The 18,984-nt window shown below is 44.4% G+C and overlaps 3 protein-coding genes across 3 annotated transcripts; 2 read left to right on the top strand and 1 right to left on the bottom strand.

Moving 5' to 3' along the window:
• Positions 1–429: 429 nt before the first annotated feature.
• On the top strand, positions 430–7,632 carry LOC139365787 (soluble guanylate cyclase 88E-like). The gene is made up of 18 exons (XM_071102860.1): positions 430–549; positions 914–1,054; positions 1,231–1,370; positions 1,521–1,655; positions 1,943–2,066; positions 2,263–2,382; positions 2,514–2,598; positions 2,738–2,824; positions 3,233–3,350; positions 3,510–3,639; positions 3,834–3,980; positions 4,138–4,284; positions 4,422–4,578; positions 4,705–4,814; positions 4,988–5,077; positions 6,040–6,198; positions 6,547–6,696; positions 6,907–7,632. The coding sequence occupies exons 1-18, from the start codon at positions 430–432 to the stop codon at positions 7,066–7,068; spliced, it is 2,322 nt and encodes a 773-aa protein (XP_070958961.1). The 3' UTR covers positions 7,069–7,632.
• A 2,721-nt stretch (positions 7,633–10,353) lies between these two features.
• On the top strand, positions 10,354–10,773 carry LOC139365922 (profilin-3-like). Its single transcript, XM_071102981.1, has one exon. It carries the CDS (start codon positions 10,354–10,356, stop codon positions 10,771–10,773), a length of 420 nt encoding a protein of 139 aa, XP_070959082.1.
• A 2,445-nt stretch (positions 10,774–13,218) lies between these two features.
• Positions 13,219–18,078, bottom strand: LOC139365921 (ADP-ribosylation factor-like protein 3). The gene is made up of 6 exons (XM_071102980.1): positions 17,842–18,078; positions 15,982–16,128; positions 14,677–14,793; positions 14,377–14,427; positions 13,966–14,151; positions 13,219–13,754 (listed from the first exon to the last, which is right to left on the bottom strand). The coding sequence occupies exons 1-6, from the start codon at positions 17,857–17,859 to the stop codon at positions 13,707–13,709; spliced, it is 567 nt and encodes a 188-aa protein (XP_070959081.1). The 5' UTR covers positions 17,860–18,078; the 3' UTR covers positions 13,219–13,706.
• Positions 18,079–18,984: the final 906 nt, after the last annotated feature.

Genomic DNA, 18,984 nt, shown 5'->3' with positions numbered 1-18,984 from the left:
AAGGTTCCTTTAAAACTGATTGTCTAGAGGATCTGCAGATAAAACAGTGGCTGGAAGGAGGGAAGGAAGGAATCTAGCTGTCCTCAACACAAGGTAGTCTTATAGGATAATTCAAAAGAGACTTAGACAGAGCCGTAGGAAAGTGCTGGCAAATGAGGTCGGAAGCAGCGTCACACGCACACACTGAGGCTTTTAGACCTCGGTAACAAGGATTCAACTAAGTTTTAGTTTGATTAAGTCATCAGTCAAATGGACCAAACCGTGTGAGGAACACAGGCTTTGAGCTCGGCTTTGGCTAACCTACATCTCATTCGCTCGTGTCGCAGGTGCTTGGATCACTGAAACTCTTTTTCCCTACTGTGTTTCTGTGGGCTGAGCCTGTTCTGTTCCTAGGTCTTGGTCCCAGTGCAGACTGAAGCAGGGTGAATGATGTATGGACTGCTGTGTGAGTCTCTGCATGACTTCATCAAGGAGTCGTATGGAGATGATGTGTGGAAACTGGTCAGAGAGAGGGCCGATGTCAGGCTACACTCCTTTGTCACCCACCAGGTAGATTTTTGACATTTTGCTCACCAAATAAAACCGTTATGGATTTCTGTTTCGAGGGGTCCTGATATGCCAATTGATACAGTATTTAGAAATGTTCAGGAGCACTCTACATGTAGTTCTAGTTTCTAATTTATAGTTTGAGCTCTATAGATTGCCTTGAGTAGAAATGTCTCTCTGCAGGTCTAAAGTCAAAGTGTCTGTAGTTCTGTCTGTTGCTGTTGATGATCTCCATCAGCATCTGTGTCTCTCTGAAGGTATACAGTGAAAGTGACTGAGGTTCTGTCTGTGAATAGCTGTGTGTGTTTGCAGGTGTACAGTGAAAGTGACCGAGGTTCTGTCTGTGAATACCTGTGTGTGTTTGCAGGTGTACAGTGAAAGTGTCATCCCGCGTATTGCCAAGGCAGCCAGCGGAGTGACAGGAACCCCCTACAACGAGCTCATGAACTCCTGGGGGGTCTATTTCCTGGGCTTCGTAGGGAAGTACGGTTACGACAGGATCCTCAAGGTGGGACTAGCGCTTACACTGGAACTGTGTTTTTGATTATTGCTTTTCAGCATTATTTATCTGTATTGTATTTACCTGTGTTGTGTCTGTGCTGAGTGGTTGCATTTTCTTTTGTTGATAAGGGTTATTTATATATCTCTGTGTTGAGCTCATGTTTCTGTGTCTGCGTGTCCCAGGTGTTGGGTCGTCACGTGCGTGACTTTGTGAACGGGCTGGATAACCTCCATGAGTACCTGCGCTTCAGCTACCCCAAGGTCCAGCCCCCTACCTTCTTCTGTCAGGAGGAATCAGCTACCGGAGTCACCCTCCACTACAGGTCTGAGAGGCGAGGATGAGAGAGAGAGAGAAGTAGAGAGAGAGAGTGTGAGAGAGAGAGAGAGAGAGATAGAGAGATGAATAACTCCACCACCCATACACCAAAGACACTCTCACCCCTCCCCTCCCCTCCCCTCCCCCTGCCCTGTAGGAGTAAGCGTAAGGGTTACCTCCACTACGCCATGGGCCAGCTGAGACAGATGGGGAAACAGTTCTATGATACGGATATCCACGTGGAGGTGCTGTCTGAACAACTGGTGGGAGACTACTCACACGTCACCATGAGGTCAGTCAGACTACACAAACACTCCCTGTGTTCCAAATGGCATTTGGGACTCAGGAAACCTCTAAACAAATCAACCTCCATTTGTATCATGTGCATTCGACTCAGTAACGTCTGCTTAGTAGCACTGAAGCCATGATACAATGGATAATCACGGAGTGTATCTATGTACATCTTTTCATGAAGTCTCATTGTTTACATGATTTGGGAATCGCATCCACCGTGTGTGGATGTCATGTATACATTGCATGAGTAAGTGGTGTGTTTTCTGTGTTTTCCGTTTTCTGCAGGCTGAACTTTGACAACTCTGCCTACCGTTACATCATGAAGGAGGATGAGGAGGAGCAGGAGATTCTGCCCATCACCAGCGACTTCTTCTTCGAAGTCTTCCCCTTCAACATCGTTTTCAGACAGGTAAACCACCAGTCGCTCCTCTGCTCCTCCTCCCGTGAAGACCACTCCGACATCATCTGGATATCCGTTAGCATCAGCATTGCCTCTTTGCGAAGGAACACGTGTCGCTGTACCGTGCTAAATCCACACGTAAAACGAAGCCATCCGTGCTTAGACATACCATATTTCATGAATCTCCTCTGTGTGCTCGATGTAGGACATGGTGGTGCACAACGTGGGCTCTGGCCTGGCCACAGTCTTCCCTGACTTGGATGGGAAAAAGATCAATGATGCCTTCCTGCTGGCGCGCCCACTGGTGGAGTTTACCTGGAACATGGTGAGACCTCTTCTGTTCCCAAACACTTCTAGTTCCTACCCCTTAAAACATCACACACGTTTGCTATTCTCCTCTTCTTCTCAATGTCCTGTACTGACATTGAACATATTATCTGGTTTAAATCCACGCAGATCATCTCCCACCCCAACAACCTGTTTGAGATCATGTCCAAGGAGCCAGTGAAGAGAGAGAGGAACCTTCATAACAGAGTCCAAAGTAAGAGAGGAACACATATAAAGGGGGGGGGGGGGGGGGCAACACAGAACTGTGTGTTTTTCTGAGAGTACCTTCTATCCCCTCCATCTCGTAGGGTTTCTGAAGGTTGACAGTTCTGCATGTTCTCTCTCTCCCTCAGATTCGGACTATGAGAATGCTAACCGTACAGCTGACGTAGACGTGGAGCTCATGGCCTTCCAGTCCATCATCGGCGATGACTACAAAGGTCACGATCCTTTAGAACGGTGTTTCTCAATCCTGGTCCCAGGAACCCAAAGGGGTGCACATTTTTGTTTTTGCCCTAGCACCACACACCTGATTCAAATCAAATGCCTGATGATGAGTTGATTAGTTGAATCGACTGTGTTAGTGCTAGGGCAAAAACAAAAATGTGCACCCCTTTGGGTCCCCGGCACTAGTATTGAGAAACACTGCTTTAGAACCCTCACACCAACACTGACCTGACCCCTGTGTGTGTGTGTGTGTGTGTGTGTGTGTGTGTGTGTGTGTGTGTGTGCGTGTGTGCGCGCGCGCGCGCGTGTGCGCATGTGTGTGTGCGCATGTGTGTGTGTGTGCGCATGATTGTGTGCGTGCGTGTGTGTGTGGATTTGACGCTGTTCTTCTCCCCTCTCAGATGGCAACAGTGCTAATGCTATGGAGAGCTGGGGTGATGGCAGTCGCTGTCTGAAACTGAAGGGACAGATGAGATACATGCCTGAGTGGGAGTCCATCATCTTTCTGGGAACCCCTGTGTAAGACACACACACACACACACACACACACACACACACACACACACACACACACACACACACACACACACACACACACACACACACACACACTCATTGGTGGTTTGTCCTGTTCTGTTGAATAGCATTGTGTGTGTGCTTGTGTGTGTGTTTCTATAGGATGGAGAGTCTGAGTGCCATGTTTAAAACCGGTCTCTATATCAACGACCTGAGTATGCATGACTCCAGTAGAGACCTGGTACTGGCAGGAACCCAGCAGTCAGAGGAACTCAAGAGAGCTCTCATACAGGTATATATCATATGATACTTACTGATTTGTACTGAAGCATCCCTAATAATATCCTATTGCCTATATTGTGCACTACCTTTAACCAGAGTGCACTATAAAGGGAATAGGGTGCTATTTGGGATACGACATATGTCTATGGTCAGATTGACTCAGTGCTGTGACACTTCTCTAATGCCGCCCTGTGGTGAGTGCAGGAACAGAAGAAGTCCAGTAAACTGGAGGAGAGTATGAAGATGCTAGACTATGAGATGAAGAAGACAGATGATCTGCTCTACAGGATGATCCCTAAACCAGTGGCCAAGAGACTACGCAAGGGAGAGCCTGCTGTCAACACCTGTGAGGTCAGGATTGACTGTTAGAATGGCCAAGGTTGGGGTGGCGTGTGTGTCTCATCTGTCTACCCATCTCCCTGGCCCAACTGTCCAGCCTGTCCCACCTGTCTCCCTGTCAACCTGTCTCCCTGTCTCACCTGTCTCCCTGTCTCCGTCTCACCTGCAGGTGTTTCCAGACGTGACCATCCTGTTCAGTGATGTGGTGGGCTTCACCCGTATCTGCAGCCACATCACGCCCATGCAGGTGGTCTCCATGCTCAACACCATGTACACACTCTTCGACACACTCAGCGAGAAGCACCGTGTCTTCAAGGTGTGTGTGTGTGTGTGTGTGTGTGTGTGTGTGTGTGTGTGTGTGTGTGTGTGTGTGTGTGTGTGTGTGTGTGAGTGTGAGACAACTGATCACTTGGCGTGTGTGTGTAATATGTTAACCCTATTCTCTCCTCCTAGGTTGAGACCATAGGGGATGCATACATGGTGGTGGCGGGGGCTCCAGAAAAGACTAAATACCACGCCCACAACATCTGCGACATGGCCCTGGACATGGTGCGCTCCATAGACCACCTCAAAGACCCCTCCAATGGCAACAACATACAGATCAGAGTGGGTGAGTGGAGAGGCAATGGGAACCACTCTCATCCTGAGTCTCAGTGGCTGTGTGCTGTGCGTATACACATGTTGGTGAAGCAGATGTGTGTTTAGTTGGGTCAGTAACAGAAGATATGCGTTGCAGGGATCCACTCTGGCATGGTGGTGGCCGGGGTGGTGGGCCATAAGATGCCACGCTACGGTCTTCATGGCGACACAGTCCACACCGCATCAGCCATGGAGAGCAACGGCAAGGTAGAGAGAGAGAGAGACAGAGAGAGTCAAAAGAGAGTCAAAGAAAAGGAATGGGAGAGGAGAAGATAAATGAAGATGCATTTCTAACATCCAGGTGTTCTATGACTGATCATGATATGTGATCTGACTCTTCTCTCTCTCTCTCACTCTCTCACTCTCTCTGTCCCGTTCAGGAGATGCACATCCAGCTCAGCAGCGCTACCTATGAGCATCTGAAGGGAAGTCACTTCATCTTCGAAAGGAGAGGCACTATCACCATCAAGGTCAGGGGTCACCAATGTCACAATGGCAACCTTACCGACCCCTGTAACTAATAGCGACCAACTGGTCATCATGTCCACAGCGTGAGGTCATTTGAAATTTGAAGCCAGCACGGACTCTCAGTCTTCCCATTCAAGAATCGAAGTCATCATGACGCATATAATTAGAGTGATAATATTTCTATGTCATGGCCCTCCCACGTACAACACAGCTGGAGGGCTAAGACCATAATTACTGGAATGAATGCTATTATTTCCTAATCAATGTCATCAAAACATTCAAATTTTCACCCAAGGAAACAGTTGTTCTGTAATCAGATGTTTGTGTAACATCCTTCTTCCTGCTGTTGCTCCAAGCTGTTTTTAAAGCATTGTGGGAGAATCTGAGAACGAGAGACCAACTGTCGTATAATTTCAACTATTTTAAACAATCAACCTCACCCTATACTGGTATTCGCAAACCATAGCTTGGTGGTGGGGGTCTAAATGTCATCACTGGGTCTGTCTTTGAGCCAAAGGAAATGCTAAAGTAAATGACTGCTAAGGGTTTGTGAGCCAGCCAGCTGATTATCAGGAGGCAGCAGTGACTCCCTTTCTCATCAAAGGCTCTCTGCTCCCTGCAACTTTAATGATCAACCTCACAGCTGTCCATTAAAACCAACTCTTCTTATCACTTACTCACACAGCGAGCGTGTGTGTGTGTGTGTGTGTGTGTGTGTGTGTGTGTGTGTGTGTGTGTGTGTGTGTGTGTGTGTGTGTGTGTGTGTGTGTGTGTGTGTGTGTGTGTGTGTGTGTGTGTGTGTGTGTGTGTGTGTGTGTGTGTGTGTGTGTGCGCGCGCGCGCGTGCGTGCGTGTCTGTATGCTTGCTTATGCATCCTGTGTGTATATGAGCTGTGCCTGTATTTGTGTGATTTGTTGTCCTCTTTTGTAATTGAAATCTTAACTGAAACCTCCCTCCCTCCCAGGGTAATGTAGAGATAGAGACATACTGGCTGAAGGGAAAGAGGGATAAGGATGGGAATGCCCAGGCTGCCTGTCCCCAGTTTGAGACCCAGACCATCAGCAAGGCCATCAGTAAGGCCACTATCTCAGCCCCTGAAACCAGCGGAGACCAAGACAGACTGGTAATGTAGCCTACTGTATCTATGGTCTGGTGCTTTCTGTCAATAAGGAAATAGATTGTGAATGGCTGCCCCGAGGGCACATATGAATTCATTTGAGTTTAAATGGGAACATTTATGTTGTGAAGAAACCAAATGAAACATCACAACTGCTCATAGCAGATAGTCAATATAATAATATTTCCACTCTCAGCCCATATCAAAATCTTATGAAATTAGCTTTGTGCCTGGACTGCTCATGGCTTAGCTTAACTGTGACATCAAATGCCTTGCTAAATCTTGAGAATCTTTGTTTTCATATCGCCGGTCTATCCCTCGTGTCATGGCTCTATCCCTCTCTCCTTGATCCAGGTGTTCCCGTCGGTGGCGAGGGAGGATGAGGATGATGTGAAGTCCATACGTTCCCACCGTATCAAGATGGATATCTCGGGCCATCACTCCCTGGTGGAGTCTCTGGAGGAATGCCGTGCTGAGGAGATGTCTGTCAGCAAGGTGAGAAGGGTGAGGCTCACACTGCTGGATTGTTACCTATGGAGTTCACTTAGACGGAAGGAGAGAGTTCAGATTTTACTCTGACACATTTTCTCTCGCTCTCCGCTTTTTTCACCTATTCCTTTCTTTCTGCCCTCTCCCCTCTCACTCCCCTCTTTCATTCTGTCCTCCTTTCTCTTGCCCCTCTTTTTCTACCTCTCTCTTTTCTCCCTCTCCCAGTCTCACTATAAGGATGCCCTCCACCATAACAACGGTCTACAGGACAGTCACATTGAGCTAGACTCTCCAGAGTTTGACGTGCATAATTCCATCATGGCATCTCCAGACGGCTCCGTTGACTCCCACTGCTCAGAGAAGAGTGCCATGTGCTCCGTGTCGTGAACCCTTAGTCACCATGACGATATAGGCCACTTAGGGCAAAGGCTCAAGCTGTGGCTGTGTATAAATAATGATAGTTATACTGTAATAACTTTCTTGAACAAAAATGATGTTTTTATATAGTTGTTTCATTTGTTACAAAACGCTGAAGGCTCGGGTAACATTTAACCATGGACATTGTTTTGTTGCAGAGCTCTGTTGTGCCTTATTTGTCCAATGTGTCCATGTTACGGCAATCTACAATATGTACAATTTAAAGTAGTCCACGCTAATTTGTGATGACGCCAGAAATGTTTAATCTGTATGAAGATTAGTCATATATATTTAATAATATCCTGTTGACCTGACATAAAAGAGAATGCATATGATTCCTACATATTGAATAGAGCACATATAGTTACTTTGTAACACATTCTAAATGCATTCTGGCCTTTCACTGCTAGCCCCCGCTGCACTGTGTGAGTTCCCTACGCTGTGTTAGCCTTTCTCACGCATAGCCTACTGCACAAGAGAATAGAACAACATGTCAACACTGTGGAAATAAAACAAGGTGACAGCATAGCTTGAGCAAGTCTAATGGAGCTTATTTTCATTGACGCTCACACATATACTGCATTGGCATTTGGGTTACAATAGAGACCACTTAGAGGCAAGTCACTAAAGGTCAAACATACACTGTGTGTGTGTGTGTGTGTGTGTGTGTGTGTGTGTGTGTGTGTGTGTGTGTGTGTGTGTGTGTGTGTGTGTGCGCGCTTGCTTCAGTGGAAACTGTTTCATGATGCATGGAAAGGGAACGCACAGAACAGACAAGTCATTATACATAAGCAGTAGATTTGTTCTGCACTATATTATTCATGAAATGGTGATATACAGAACACACAACCCATGACAGACAGATTTCCAGGAAAGGGCAATACATTGTGTATGCTATATACAGTATATTCATTTATTCACGTTAGTGGGTACTGTGCGCATGCACTCAAAAGTTATGTACAGTAGTGTAACATCCTACTGCTCCTCCTTGAAACACCCAAATAGGTCTATGCCTCCCATACTTCCTGAACACTGTTGCATGCTGGGTAGCATAACACAGGAAATTAATGTAGAAGCATGAAAACATCATACAAAGTCTGAAAATAATAGAAAGCATCATAGTTCAGAGAAGACTTGTTGCCTTCCTCTCCTGTCTGCATGCCTCTCTAGTTCTCTCATGTCCTTCAGACCACGTTCCCAACAGACTGGCAGTCGGATGGAGCTGCCGCGGAAGGTGGCAGGCATCCCTGCGATCCAGACTGAAGCCGCGTGCGGGCCGGGAGTCCTTTGGGGACGGTTCCAGGCCGCAGCGGAAGCAGAAAGTGTAGAAGAAGGCTACCAGGAGCAGAAAGCGGACCACGCAGAAGATTATCAAATCAAATCAAATGTATTTATATGTTCCTCAAAATGTAAGTATCTTTAATAAGGATAACCAAAGATTGAGAAAATGTTGTGCTTTAACTCATTGGAAGTCTGGTTTTAAGCTTCTTGCACTTCCTATTTTGCCACATGGCTCTGTTTTTAGAGGATTGTGGGTAATTCACATTTTTAGACTTTTACACAACAGACTTTTATTGTATATTAGTATTAAGCAGCTTCTCACTGGGCACACACTGGTTGAATCAACTATTTTTCTATGTCATTTGTCAGTGTATTGTGGCATGGAATCTACATGGAAAAATAATATATTTTTGAGCTGATGAATTTAAGTTGTAATCTTATTGATCAATGTCTCAACCAAATATTACCCAATTATCCACGTTGAAATGACGTGGTGTGCCCAGTGGGTTGTTATGAGGTGTAATGGATCATGTTGAATGAATATCAAAACAGTCTGGCAAAATTACGTCCTGCAGTGCTGGCTATACAATCTCTGATGGTCCTGCAGTGCTGGCTATACAATCTCTGATGGTCCTGCAGTGCTGGCTATACAATCTCTGATGGTGGATTGAGCACTGTGCTCAACAATGCCTGCCAAAACGGGTTAAACTGGCAAATGATCAGATACATAAATCAGTGTTAAATAGGAAAATACTCCTGAAGAAGTGATCTAATTCTGCACTGGACAGGATTTGAAACACCATAATAGTGTTTAGAAGCTTTGGAAAGAGGAAACAACACCAAAACTGAAGGTATCAAATTCTACCGTAAACAGAACTCGAAACACTAAAATAATGTTTTCAACCTTTCTGGTAGGGCTCCCAGTCCCTGGCAAGGTGTTGCACAACACTTGATTTAAGTGGTGTTACAACACACCCTGTAATGTTTCAAAACATCTCATTGTGATGTGTTTCAGTAATCCAGCAAAGTTAAAGTTTTGTCTCTTTCGCGTTGGTGGCAGCTCAGTTGGGGGGAGTGTTTGTTTTTCTACAGGCATCTGTGTCTTCAAACATCTCAACAGTTAGACGGTCTGCGCTTCAGCCTGTTGACGAAGACGGAGATGGATGAAGTGAAGGAGCCAACAGGGGAAGGTCATCATGACAACCATTCCTTGCTAAGAGGCGTGACATCACCACCATTCAAACACATATTGGGGAAAATAATCATGCCGAGTCACCAACAGTAGGCCGAAACGTTCAAATCAAAACCTGTCTCTCTTCTGTACACAACACAATCACCTCAATTTGGAGAAGGCAGACTGGAAAAATAGCTCTACCCATTTCCCTTCAAATGAAGTAAAACCCACTTTCATATGGTAGAATGGACTGTTCAATAAATTGATGTGGGATGAGGCTTAGACTAGAGGACTGTGTAGGGTAGGGAACAGGTGATGAGGTATTTTTGCATCTCCTACGGAGTCATCACCATGAAGGCTTGCCAGGCTTCACACATGATTTAAGAGGCTAATCTTGTGATGGTTCAGCTTCTGATTATGTGTCACAACCAAAGTCTCTCCCTGCATATCAATGATTCAAATCACAGAAGCATGACTTTATTTTCATCCTCTCCAATACTGCCATCTGTTGGCCACACAGGTTGGCTTCAGCACCATGTGGCCAAGGATGATGTTGTTGCAAAAATAGATATTAGTCAGCCACAGCATCTTTCATTAGCCGTAGGCTTTGATCTGCATACAGGTTGCTATGGAAATTCCTTTATCAAAATATTCTATCGCTATGGTAACACAGAATTAGACATTTTGCTAGCAATCAAGCTTTGCTTTGTACTGTCAACACGACAAAAGCCAGATACAGCTGAACAGTCAAAACAACTGTCAACAAACAACCCATCTGTCAGCTGCTTGATTGAACAACGATGGCAGAGTGGAGGGACTATATCAAAGCCACTCTGAAGGAGAAGTTTGTGGAGGACGTAGCCATCGTTGGCCTGTACGACAACAAGGCCGTGTGGGCCTCCAAGCCTGGAGGTGTCCTGGCTGCCATCTGCCCACCGGAGGTGGAGGCTCTGGTGGGCAAAGACAGAGGAAGTCTCCTGCAGGAGGGGGTCAGCGTTGGAGGTCGGAAGATGGCAGTGATACGAGACCATATGACAGGTCCTGAGACAGAGATCCTATTCATTGACATCCGGACCAAAGGCAGCGAGAGCTTGGCTCTCACGGTTGCCCTGACGACCAAGGCTCTGGTGTTTGTGATGGGAAAACGAGGGGTGCATGGCGGCATAGTCAACAAGAAGGTGTGTGACATGGCCAAGTACCTCCGCGAGAGGGGTGTGTGACAATCTCCGTCCATATACTGGACCACTGTATCAGGAGGCAGTGGATGGGTTTTCCTGCCTTCAAAATATCTTTCTCTAAAGGTCCGGTGCAGCCGTTTTATCTCAATATCAAATAAATTCAGGGGAACAATTAAATACCGTACTTTGATTGATTTCAATTAAAATGGTCAAAAATAATTTAAAAAAATAGCTTCTTAGCAAAGAGCAATTCCTCAAGCAAGAATTTTGCTAGGACTGTCTGGGAGTGGTCTGAGTGGTGAGGGGGGAATTGAAAACTAACTGTTATTGGCAGAGAGGTTTGGAACTCTCTTTCTTGTTTCTCTATGAACTAATTTACTGCCTGGCGATGTCACCAGGAAGGCCAAAACTACATCCCAACGAAACAGGCTGAAATTCCAGGTGGTATTTTCATGCAGCTGTTACATTAAAATGGCATTATGATAATTTGATCAATTTCACAGTATTACTCCAACCTCATAGTGTGGAAATACAGTTGAAGTCGGAAGTTTACATACACTTAGGTTGGAGTCATTAAAACTAATTTTTCAACCACTTCACAACTTTCTTGTTAACAAACTATAGTTTTGGCAAGTCGGTTAGGACATCTACTTTCTGCATGACACAAGTAATTTTTCCAAACAATTGTTTACAGACAGATTATTTCACTTGTAATTCACTGTATCGCAATGCCAGTGGGTCAGAAGTTTACATACACTAAGTTGACTGTGCCTTTAAACAGCTTGGAAAAACCCAGAAAATGATGTAATGGCTTTAGAAGCTTCTGATAGGCTATTTGACATCATTTGAGTCAATTGGAGGTGTACCTGTGGATGTATTTCAAGGCCTACATTCAAACTTAGTGCCTCTGCTTGACATCATGGGGAATCAAAAGAAATCAGCCAAGACCTCAGAAAAAATATTGTAGACCTCCACAAGTCTGGTTCATCCTTGGGAGCAATTTCCAAGTGCCTGAAGGTACCACGTTCATCTGTACAAACAATAGTACGCAAGTATACACACCATGGGACCACGCAGACATCATACCGCTCAGGAAGGAGACGTGTTCTGTCTCCTAGAGATTAATGTACTTTGGTGCGAAAAGGGCAAATCAATCCCAGAACAACAGCAAAGGACCTTGTGAAGATGCTGGAGGAAACAGGTACAAAAGTATCTGTATCCACAGTAAAATGAGTCCTATATCGACATAACCTGAAAGGGCGCTCAGCAAGGAAGAAGCCACTGCTCCAAAACCGCCATAAAAAATCCAGACTGTGGTTTTCAACTGCACTTGGGGACAAATATCGTACTTTTTGGAGAAATGTAATCTGGTCTGATGAAACAAAAATGTAACTGTTTGGTTAATGACCATCGTTATGTTTGGAGGAAAAAGGGGGAGGCTTGCAAGCCGAAGAACACCATCCCCACCGTGAAGCATGGGGGTGGCAGCATCATGTTGTGGGGGTGTTTGCTGCAGGAGGGACTGATGCACTTCACAAAATAGATGGCATCATGAGGCAGGAAAATTATGTTGATATATTGAAGCAACATCTCAAGACATCAGTCAGGAAGTTAAAGCTTGGTCGTAAATGGGTCTTCCAAATGGACAATGACCCCAAGCATACTTCCAAAGTTGTGGCAAAATGGCTTAAGGACAACAAAGTCAAGGTATTGGAGTGGCCATGACAAAGCCCTGACCTCAATTCCTATAGAATTTTTGTGAGCAGAAATGAAAAAGAGTGTGTGAGCAAGAAGGCCTACAAACCTGACTCAGTTACACCATCTCTGTCAGGAGGAATGGACCAAAATTTACCCAACTTATTGTGGGAAGCTTGTGGAAGGCTACCGGAAATGTTTGACCCAAGTTAAACAATTGAAAGGCAATGCTACCAAATACTAATTGAGTGTATGTAAACTTCTGACCCTCTGGGAATGTGATTTAAGAAATAAATCATTCTCTCAATTATTATTCTGACATTTCACATTCTTAAAATAAAAATGTGAACTGACCTAAGACAGGGAATTTTTACTTGGATTAAATGTCAGGAATTGTGAAAAACTGAGTTTAAATGTATTTGGCTAAGATGTATGTAAACTTCTGACTTGAACTGGGCGGCAAGGTAGCCTTGTGGTTGGCGCGTTGGACTAGTAACCAAAAAGTTGCATGTTCAAATCCCCGCGCTGACAAAGTACAAATCTGTCGTTCTTCCCCTGAACAGGCAGTTAACCCACTGTTCCTAGGCCGTCATTGAAAATAAGAATTTGTTCTTAACTGACTTGCCTGGTTAAATAAAGGTACAACATATATATTAGATATAGGAAAGTCATGTTTTTGATTGCACTGGGCCTTTAAAAACTCTGAGGTGTTCCATGAGCAGGAGTGATTGAATATGATTTTGACGCTTGTACTTGACGAAGGGTTTGAAACCAAATAGACTGAGAAGCAAATATGACTAATGCTTTTAATGTAAAAAAAAATCTCTAAATCTCAAAACACAAATACTTGTACAATACACACATACTTTATACATACGCTACTCTGGTGTTTACCGAACTGACTGACTGACTCAAACAAAATTATTACATCTTTATGTCAATATGTGTAATATTATAAAAAGGAAAACACAGAGACTCTCCAAGTGAAGCTTCCAGGGGTGGGGTAAAACAGAAATTACAGGATATGGACATAATGCTAATTTAAGTACATTTGATCATTTTATTACAGCATATTCACATAGGGCATATTTGTAAATATATAAAAAAAACTTTCCTTAAAATTCTAGGGCCAGTATTCATCTTTCATTGGAGCACCATTTAAAATATACCTCACACACACACACATTGCAGTAATAAAATAACCAGACAGTGTAAAAATACAATATTTGGGTATGTTTCTCTCTGGTGAAAATGAGGATTGATACAGTAGGGCTGGTAGTTTATTTCTTCTTATTTACAATGTTGTTGCAAATCCAGTTCATGCCATCCTGTGGTGATCGAAAACAGAGCAGAGTGAGGAGGAAAATATGGTTACATTCAAATCTCATCAGCAGGGACATTTTGGTACATGTTCAGGTGTTTTCGGTCATTCTGATTAGTGCTACACAAACCTTCAGGAAGAATATACTGATTTCCTGATTCTAATATGCACCTCAACCAGTCAATCATTTGGTCTAATTCCAGTTTAAAAGTACTGACCTGTACTCCCTCCCCTGACACTGCTGAGCAGGCTTGGATCTGCCACTGGCGGTCCCGGTACGTGTGCAGGTTGAGTCCCTCAGCGATCTCACTGGCGGGTGAGGCCGTGGCCAGGTCCTGCTTATTGGCAAAGATGAGCACTGGCACACCCTTTAAGTTCTCCTCATCGATCAGCTCTTCCAGCTCCTAAAGAGAGAGCGAGAGAGAGAGAGACAGCAAGAGAGAGAGCAAGAAAGAGAACTCAACGCACAGATACAGATCAGTGACAACTATGTAATTAGACATAATCAGACAATCAAATGGGGCTGTAATCAACGAGATAAGGCTGTGAATGTAATCACATCAGCTAGATAGCTATTACATACAGCTATTACAGACAGCTATTACAGCTATGAGGTGTGCCATGCTTACCAGTCCCGTCTCCTCAAACCGCTTCTTGTCTGCGCTGTCTATGACATAGATCTGGAAGTCGAAAACAATGAACTATAAACATTTAAAAGAGCCAGGAGACATATAGTGATCAAAGGTATCATTTTGCCATAGACATGACATATTTACTACATGCAATATCATCCTCTAGACCCACAGCATTCATATCATGGGACTGTTGCGCATAGTGGTTCTCCTTACCTTAATGAGCTACCATTGATCACAACATGAGGATCACGAGACAGAATGCAGTAGATCTGAATGACCCTGTTAGGTGCTCACCAGTAAGTCTGTGTTCTCAAGGTATTTCTTCCAGAAGGGACGGATCTTCCTCTGTCCTCCGATATCCCATACATTCAGCTTCATGCCATGTGAGGCCACACTCTTAATGTTAAAGCCCTTGTGTCAAACACAAACCACGGGTTAGTACTGTATGACAGGGCATTTCATTAGAGAGCTGTTGTTGAGGACCTCTACCCAGCTAGCAGCTAAAATGATGAAATAAAGTCAAGTCAAGCCCACCATTCATCACTGTGATCTCAACCAAAAAATCTGTCAGAACAACAGGGAATGAACGAGACTTAAGACAGTTACACATAGACCTGTGAACAAAGGACAACCACAACAACAACTTTGCTCAACCAGGGTTGTGCTTTTCATGTCTAAGAGGAAGTGTTGTTCTGACATGGGCCACAGCCTTTTTCAGAACACTGCCTCTATCTGGCTCAGCAGTGAGAGGTTGTGTAACAACATGATCCCTCAGTAGAGACAGGCCTCAGCCTCATGCTACCAGCGTGCTACCTGCTGAGCCAATCCTTACCATCCTGCTTTCTCACTGGAGTCCACCCTGCTCTTTCACCTTTCCTCTACCTTATTCCCAACCCTGGTCCCAGAGGCCACGGCTACATTGGAGTCATTCTCTTTTGTCTGTGCCGGGGTGATGTGATGTTTTGTTGATAGTACATTTACATCACATTTGAGTAATTTAGCAGACACTTTTATCCAGAGCGACTTACAGGTAATATATTAAGACATCTAGGTGAGACAACCAAATATCACAGTCGTGGTGTAAGTGCATTTCTTCTCAATAAAGCTGCTATCAGCAAAATCAGTGGCGGTAGGAAAAGACAAGTGCAAGTGTGGAGTAATGCTATAGCTGTGTATATGCGTGAATGTGATGGTGTCGTACATGCTGTGAGAGTAAGAGAGAGCAAGAGAGAGGGAGAGAGAGGGGGGGGAGAGAGAGAGAGTGTGTATCGGTGTGTGTACGTGTTTTACTATACTTGTGAGTACCAGAAGTCCTCTCAAGAAAAGTTTTGCTGGTCCTCACCTGTAAAAACGCTATTTTATTCTTAAGGGTTAGGTTTAGGGTTAGGTTTAGGGTTAGGTTTAGAATTAGGGTTATGGTTAGGGTTAGGTTTAGATTTAGGGTTAGGGGTTAAGGTTAGGTTTAGGGAAAATAGGATTTTGAATGGGAATCAATTGTTGGCCCCCGGACAGTCCTCGCAAGTATAGTAAGACATAGTTGTGTGTGTGTGTGTGTGCATTGTATGTCTGTGTGTATGTCTGTGTGTGATGCCTTCTGACCTGTGTGGGTGTGATAGTGTTGATGTCTTCTGAGGCAAGGCTCTTCAGGAGGGTGGTCTTGCCTGCATTATCCAGACCCAGTAGAACTATCCTCAGCTCCACACTCTCTGTGGTCCCTTTCAACTTCTGAAGGACCGAGAGCAAGCCCTGAGGAAGACATAGTACAATTCAGTCAAATTCTGTTAATTTTATTACTACTTGACACCGTAGTTCATTTACCATAACATAACAATCCCAACACACTTGACTATGGAAAAGTTACAATTTATTATAATGTGATCATATCAATTTCAAGGTGTTGAATGAAATGTATGCATTTATCCATCCATCCGATTTGTAGCTAATGACAAAAAAAACCTCAGGTTTTGTATATTCTGATTGCATGATAGGCCCTAGTAGCCCCCTTTCTAGTGGCCACAAGTAGAGCATGCTCCACATCATTTACATAATCATCAGAGGGAAAAAACAGGAAGTACACAGATGGAGGGATTTTTTAATTATTGAACCTTTATTTAACTAGGCAAGTCAGTTAAGAACAAATTCTTATTTACAATGATGGCCTACCCCGGCCAAACCCGGACGACGCTGGGCCAATTGTGCGCCGCCCTATCCCAATCACGGCCAGATGTGATACAGCCTGGAATCAAACCAGGGACTGTAGTGATGCCTCTTGCACTGAGATGCAATGCCTTAGACCACTGCGCCACCCGGGAATGACTGGCAACATTTCCATTCAGATCATTTCCATTCACTTAATGACATGCTGTGTGGTTTATGAGACAATCTACAGAAACCAAATTGCATTTTTCCCCCCCAGTAGGGTTCAGTACAACAAACACCTTGTTATGACACACACTGTATGTTTAGAACCTAAGTAAGCCCCTGACCTAAGAAATGAGGGCATGTTGTCAAAGCCTTGTCTCTTTGAAACAGTTGACTTACAGCACGATGACTCCCTTTCTCGCCCTCCCTTTCTATCTATCCCTCTTGCTCGCTCTCAGTGTCTCTCTCTCTCTCTCTCTCTCTCTCTTCCTCTCTTTCCCTATCACTCCTGTGTAAGCTTTAATCTGCCACTTCATTTAGAAAAGCAGTAGCGTTTATTTCGGCCCCATTAATGTAATAGCCTACTGACTAATATAATAAGATTAATGCATGTTGCATAAACAGACTCTCTGACTACTGAAAAGAATACCACAAACACACTCTCTGACTACTGAAAATAATACCACAAACAGACTCTCTGACTACTGAAAAGAATACCACAAACACACTCTCTGACTACTGAAAAGAATACCACAAACACACTCTCTGACTACTGAAAAGAATACCACAAACACACTCTCTGACTACTGAAAAGAATACCACAAACAGACTCTCTGACTACTGAAAAGAATACCACAAACAGACTCTCTGACTACTGAAAAGAATACCACAAACAGACTTTCTGACTACTGAAATGAATACCACAAACAGACTCTCTGACTACTGAAAAGAATACCACAAACACACAGGTATATAAAAAAAACATACCCAACGAGGACAATCACACACATAGAACATTCACCAACATTACCAGTAAGAGACTCTTTCCTGACAATGAGCACTTTTGCTTGTCACATTACATATACAATGAAATGTACAGTTAAGGCCAGATCCACTTATTCAACCAGTGACATTTTTTTACCAACCAGAGCCCAATTTGTTGAGTTATACATACAGATGACATAGAACATTCATTACAAAATAAATTGCTAACACTCTTGTGGAGCTCACTCATATCAAGAGAACACTCCAATTATTTCCCGTCGGTCACACAAACACACAACGAGCCATTAGAAGCCTCCATATTAGGCCACATACCTTTGTAGCTTCTCCCATGGTGGTGTGTGTTGTGTGGTGTAGCCGATAGGCTGCAGCTACATTCTCTGCTAAACCCAACAGGTACGCCAACTGCTATCCAGGATAGGTCACCTGTTAGTTAGGGTGACAACAAGGCACCTGCTTTTGCCTCTTCCTCTTAAAAAACCCTGGTGTGTGTGTGACTAAGTGTGTGTGTGACGGTCGGCGAGTTGTCTCCCTACATTAGCTTGCTCAGCACTGTTGGGTCGGCGAAGAAGAAAAGTCAAAGAGGGGGAGGGGGGTTTGGGACTAGGATTAGGAGACCGGAATTAGCCCTCGTCTTCTGTCCACAGTCACCCTCAACCCCCTCTCCCTCCCTCCCTCCGTCCATCCCTCCATCCCCACTTGGAGCTTTACTTGGATTATCTCTGAGCCACCTGCTAGTGAGGAAACTGAAGAAACAGCCTAACTGACACTCCACCACACACACACACATGCACACACACACACACACACACACACACACACACACACACACACACACACACACACACACACACACACACACACACACACACACACACACACACACACACACACACACACACACACACACACACACGCGCGCACACACACGCACACACACGCACACACACACAAAATTAAGCCTGACTACCATATGGTACTGCAAACACATACCCACTGTCCTCTCTTCCCGCGCACAAACACATACAGTATTCACACTCACACCAAAACCCGTATAAATAAAGAGAGCACACACAGTGTCCCTATATGCAGGCAGTAGGATTACATGCAAAAGGCCCGAGAGAGGATTACAGCATTTCCTGGTGCTTTTACTCCACTGAATGGAGACGCTGTGCAGTAGGAGTGGCTAATCTGGTTGCTAAGAGCCCGTCGCTTGGTTACATAATAGAGCCGCCCTGGCCTGGCCAGGCCTCTTACACACACATACACACGCACACGCACACGCACACGCACACGCACACGCACACACACACTGAGTTAGAAAACTCTGATAGTCATATTTTCAAATCTTTACTTGTTTATTAAATGAAATGCAATTTCTCACAAGTGATGGAACAAACACACATATTAGAAAGAGTTGTGGAGGGTGAAAATAATCTAGGCTGGAATTTAATACAT

Source organism: Oncorhynchus clarkii, chromosome 14, assembly GCF_045791955.1.
Source record: "Oncorhynchus clarkii lewisi isolate Uvic-CL-2024 chromosome 14, UVic_Ocla_1.0, whole genome shotgun sequence".
Taxonomy (NCBI): Eukaryota; Metazoa; Chordata; class Actinopteri; order Salmoniformes; family Salmonidae; genus Oncorhynchus; species Oncorhynchus clarkii.
The sequence above is the reverse complement of the archived record's forward strand: the minus strand, read 5'-3'. Positions and strand labels throughout refer to the sequence as shown.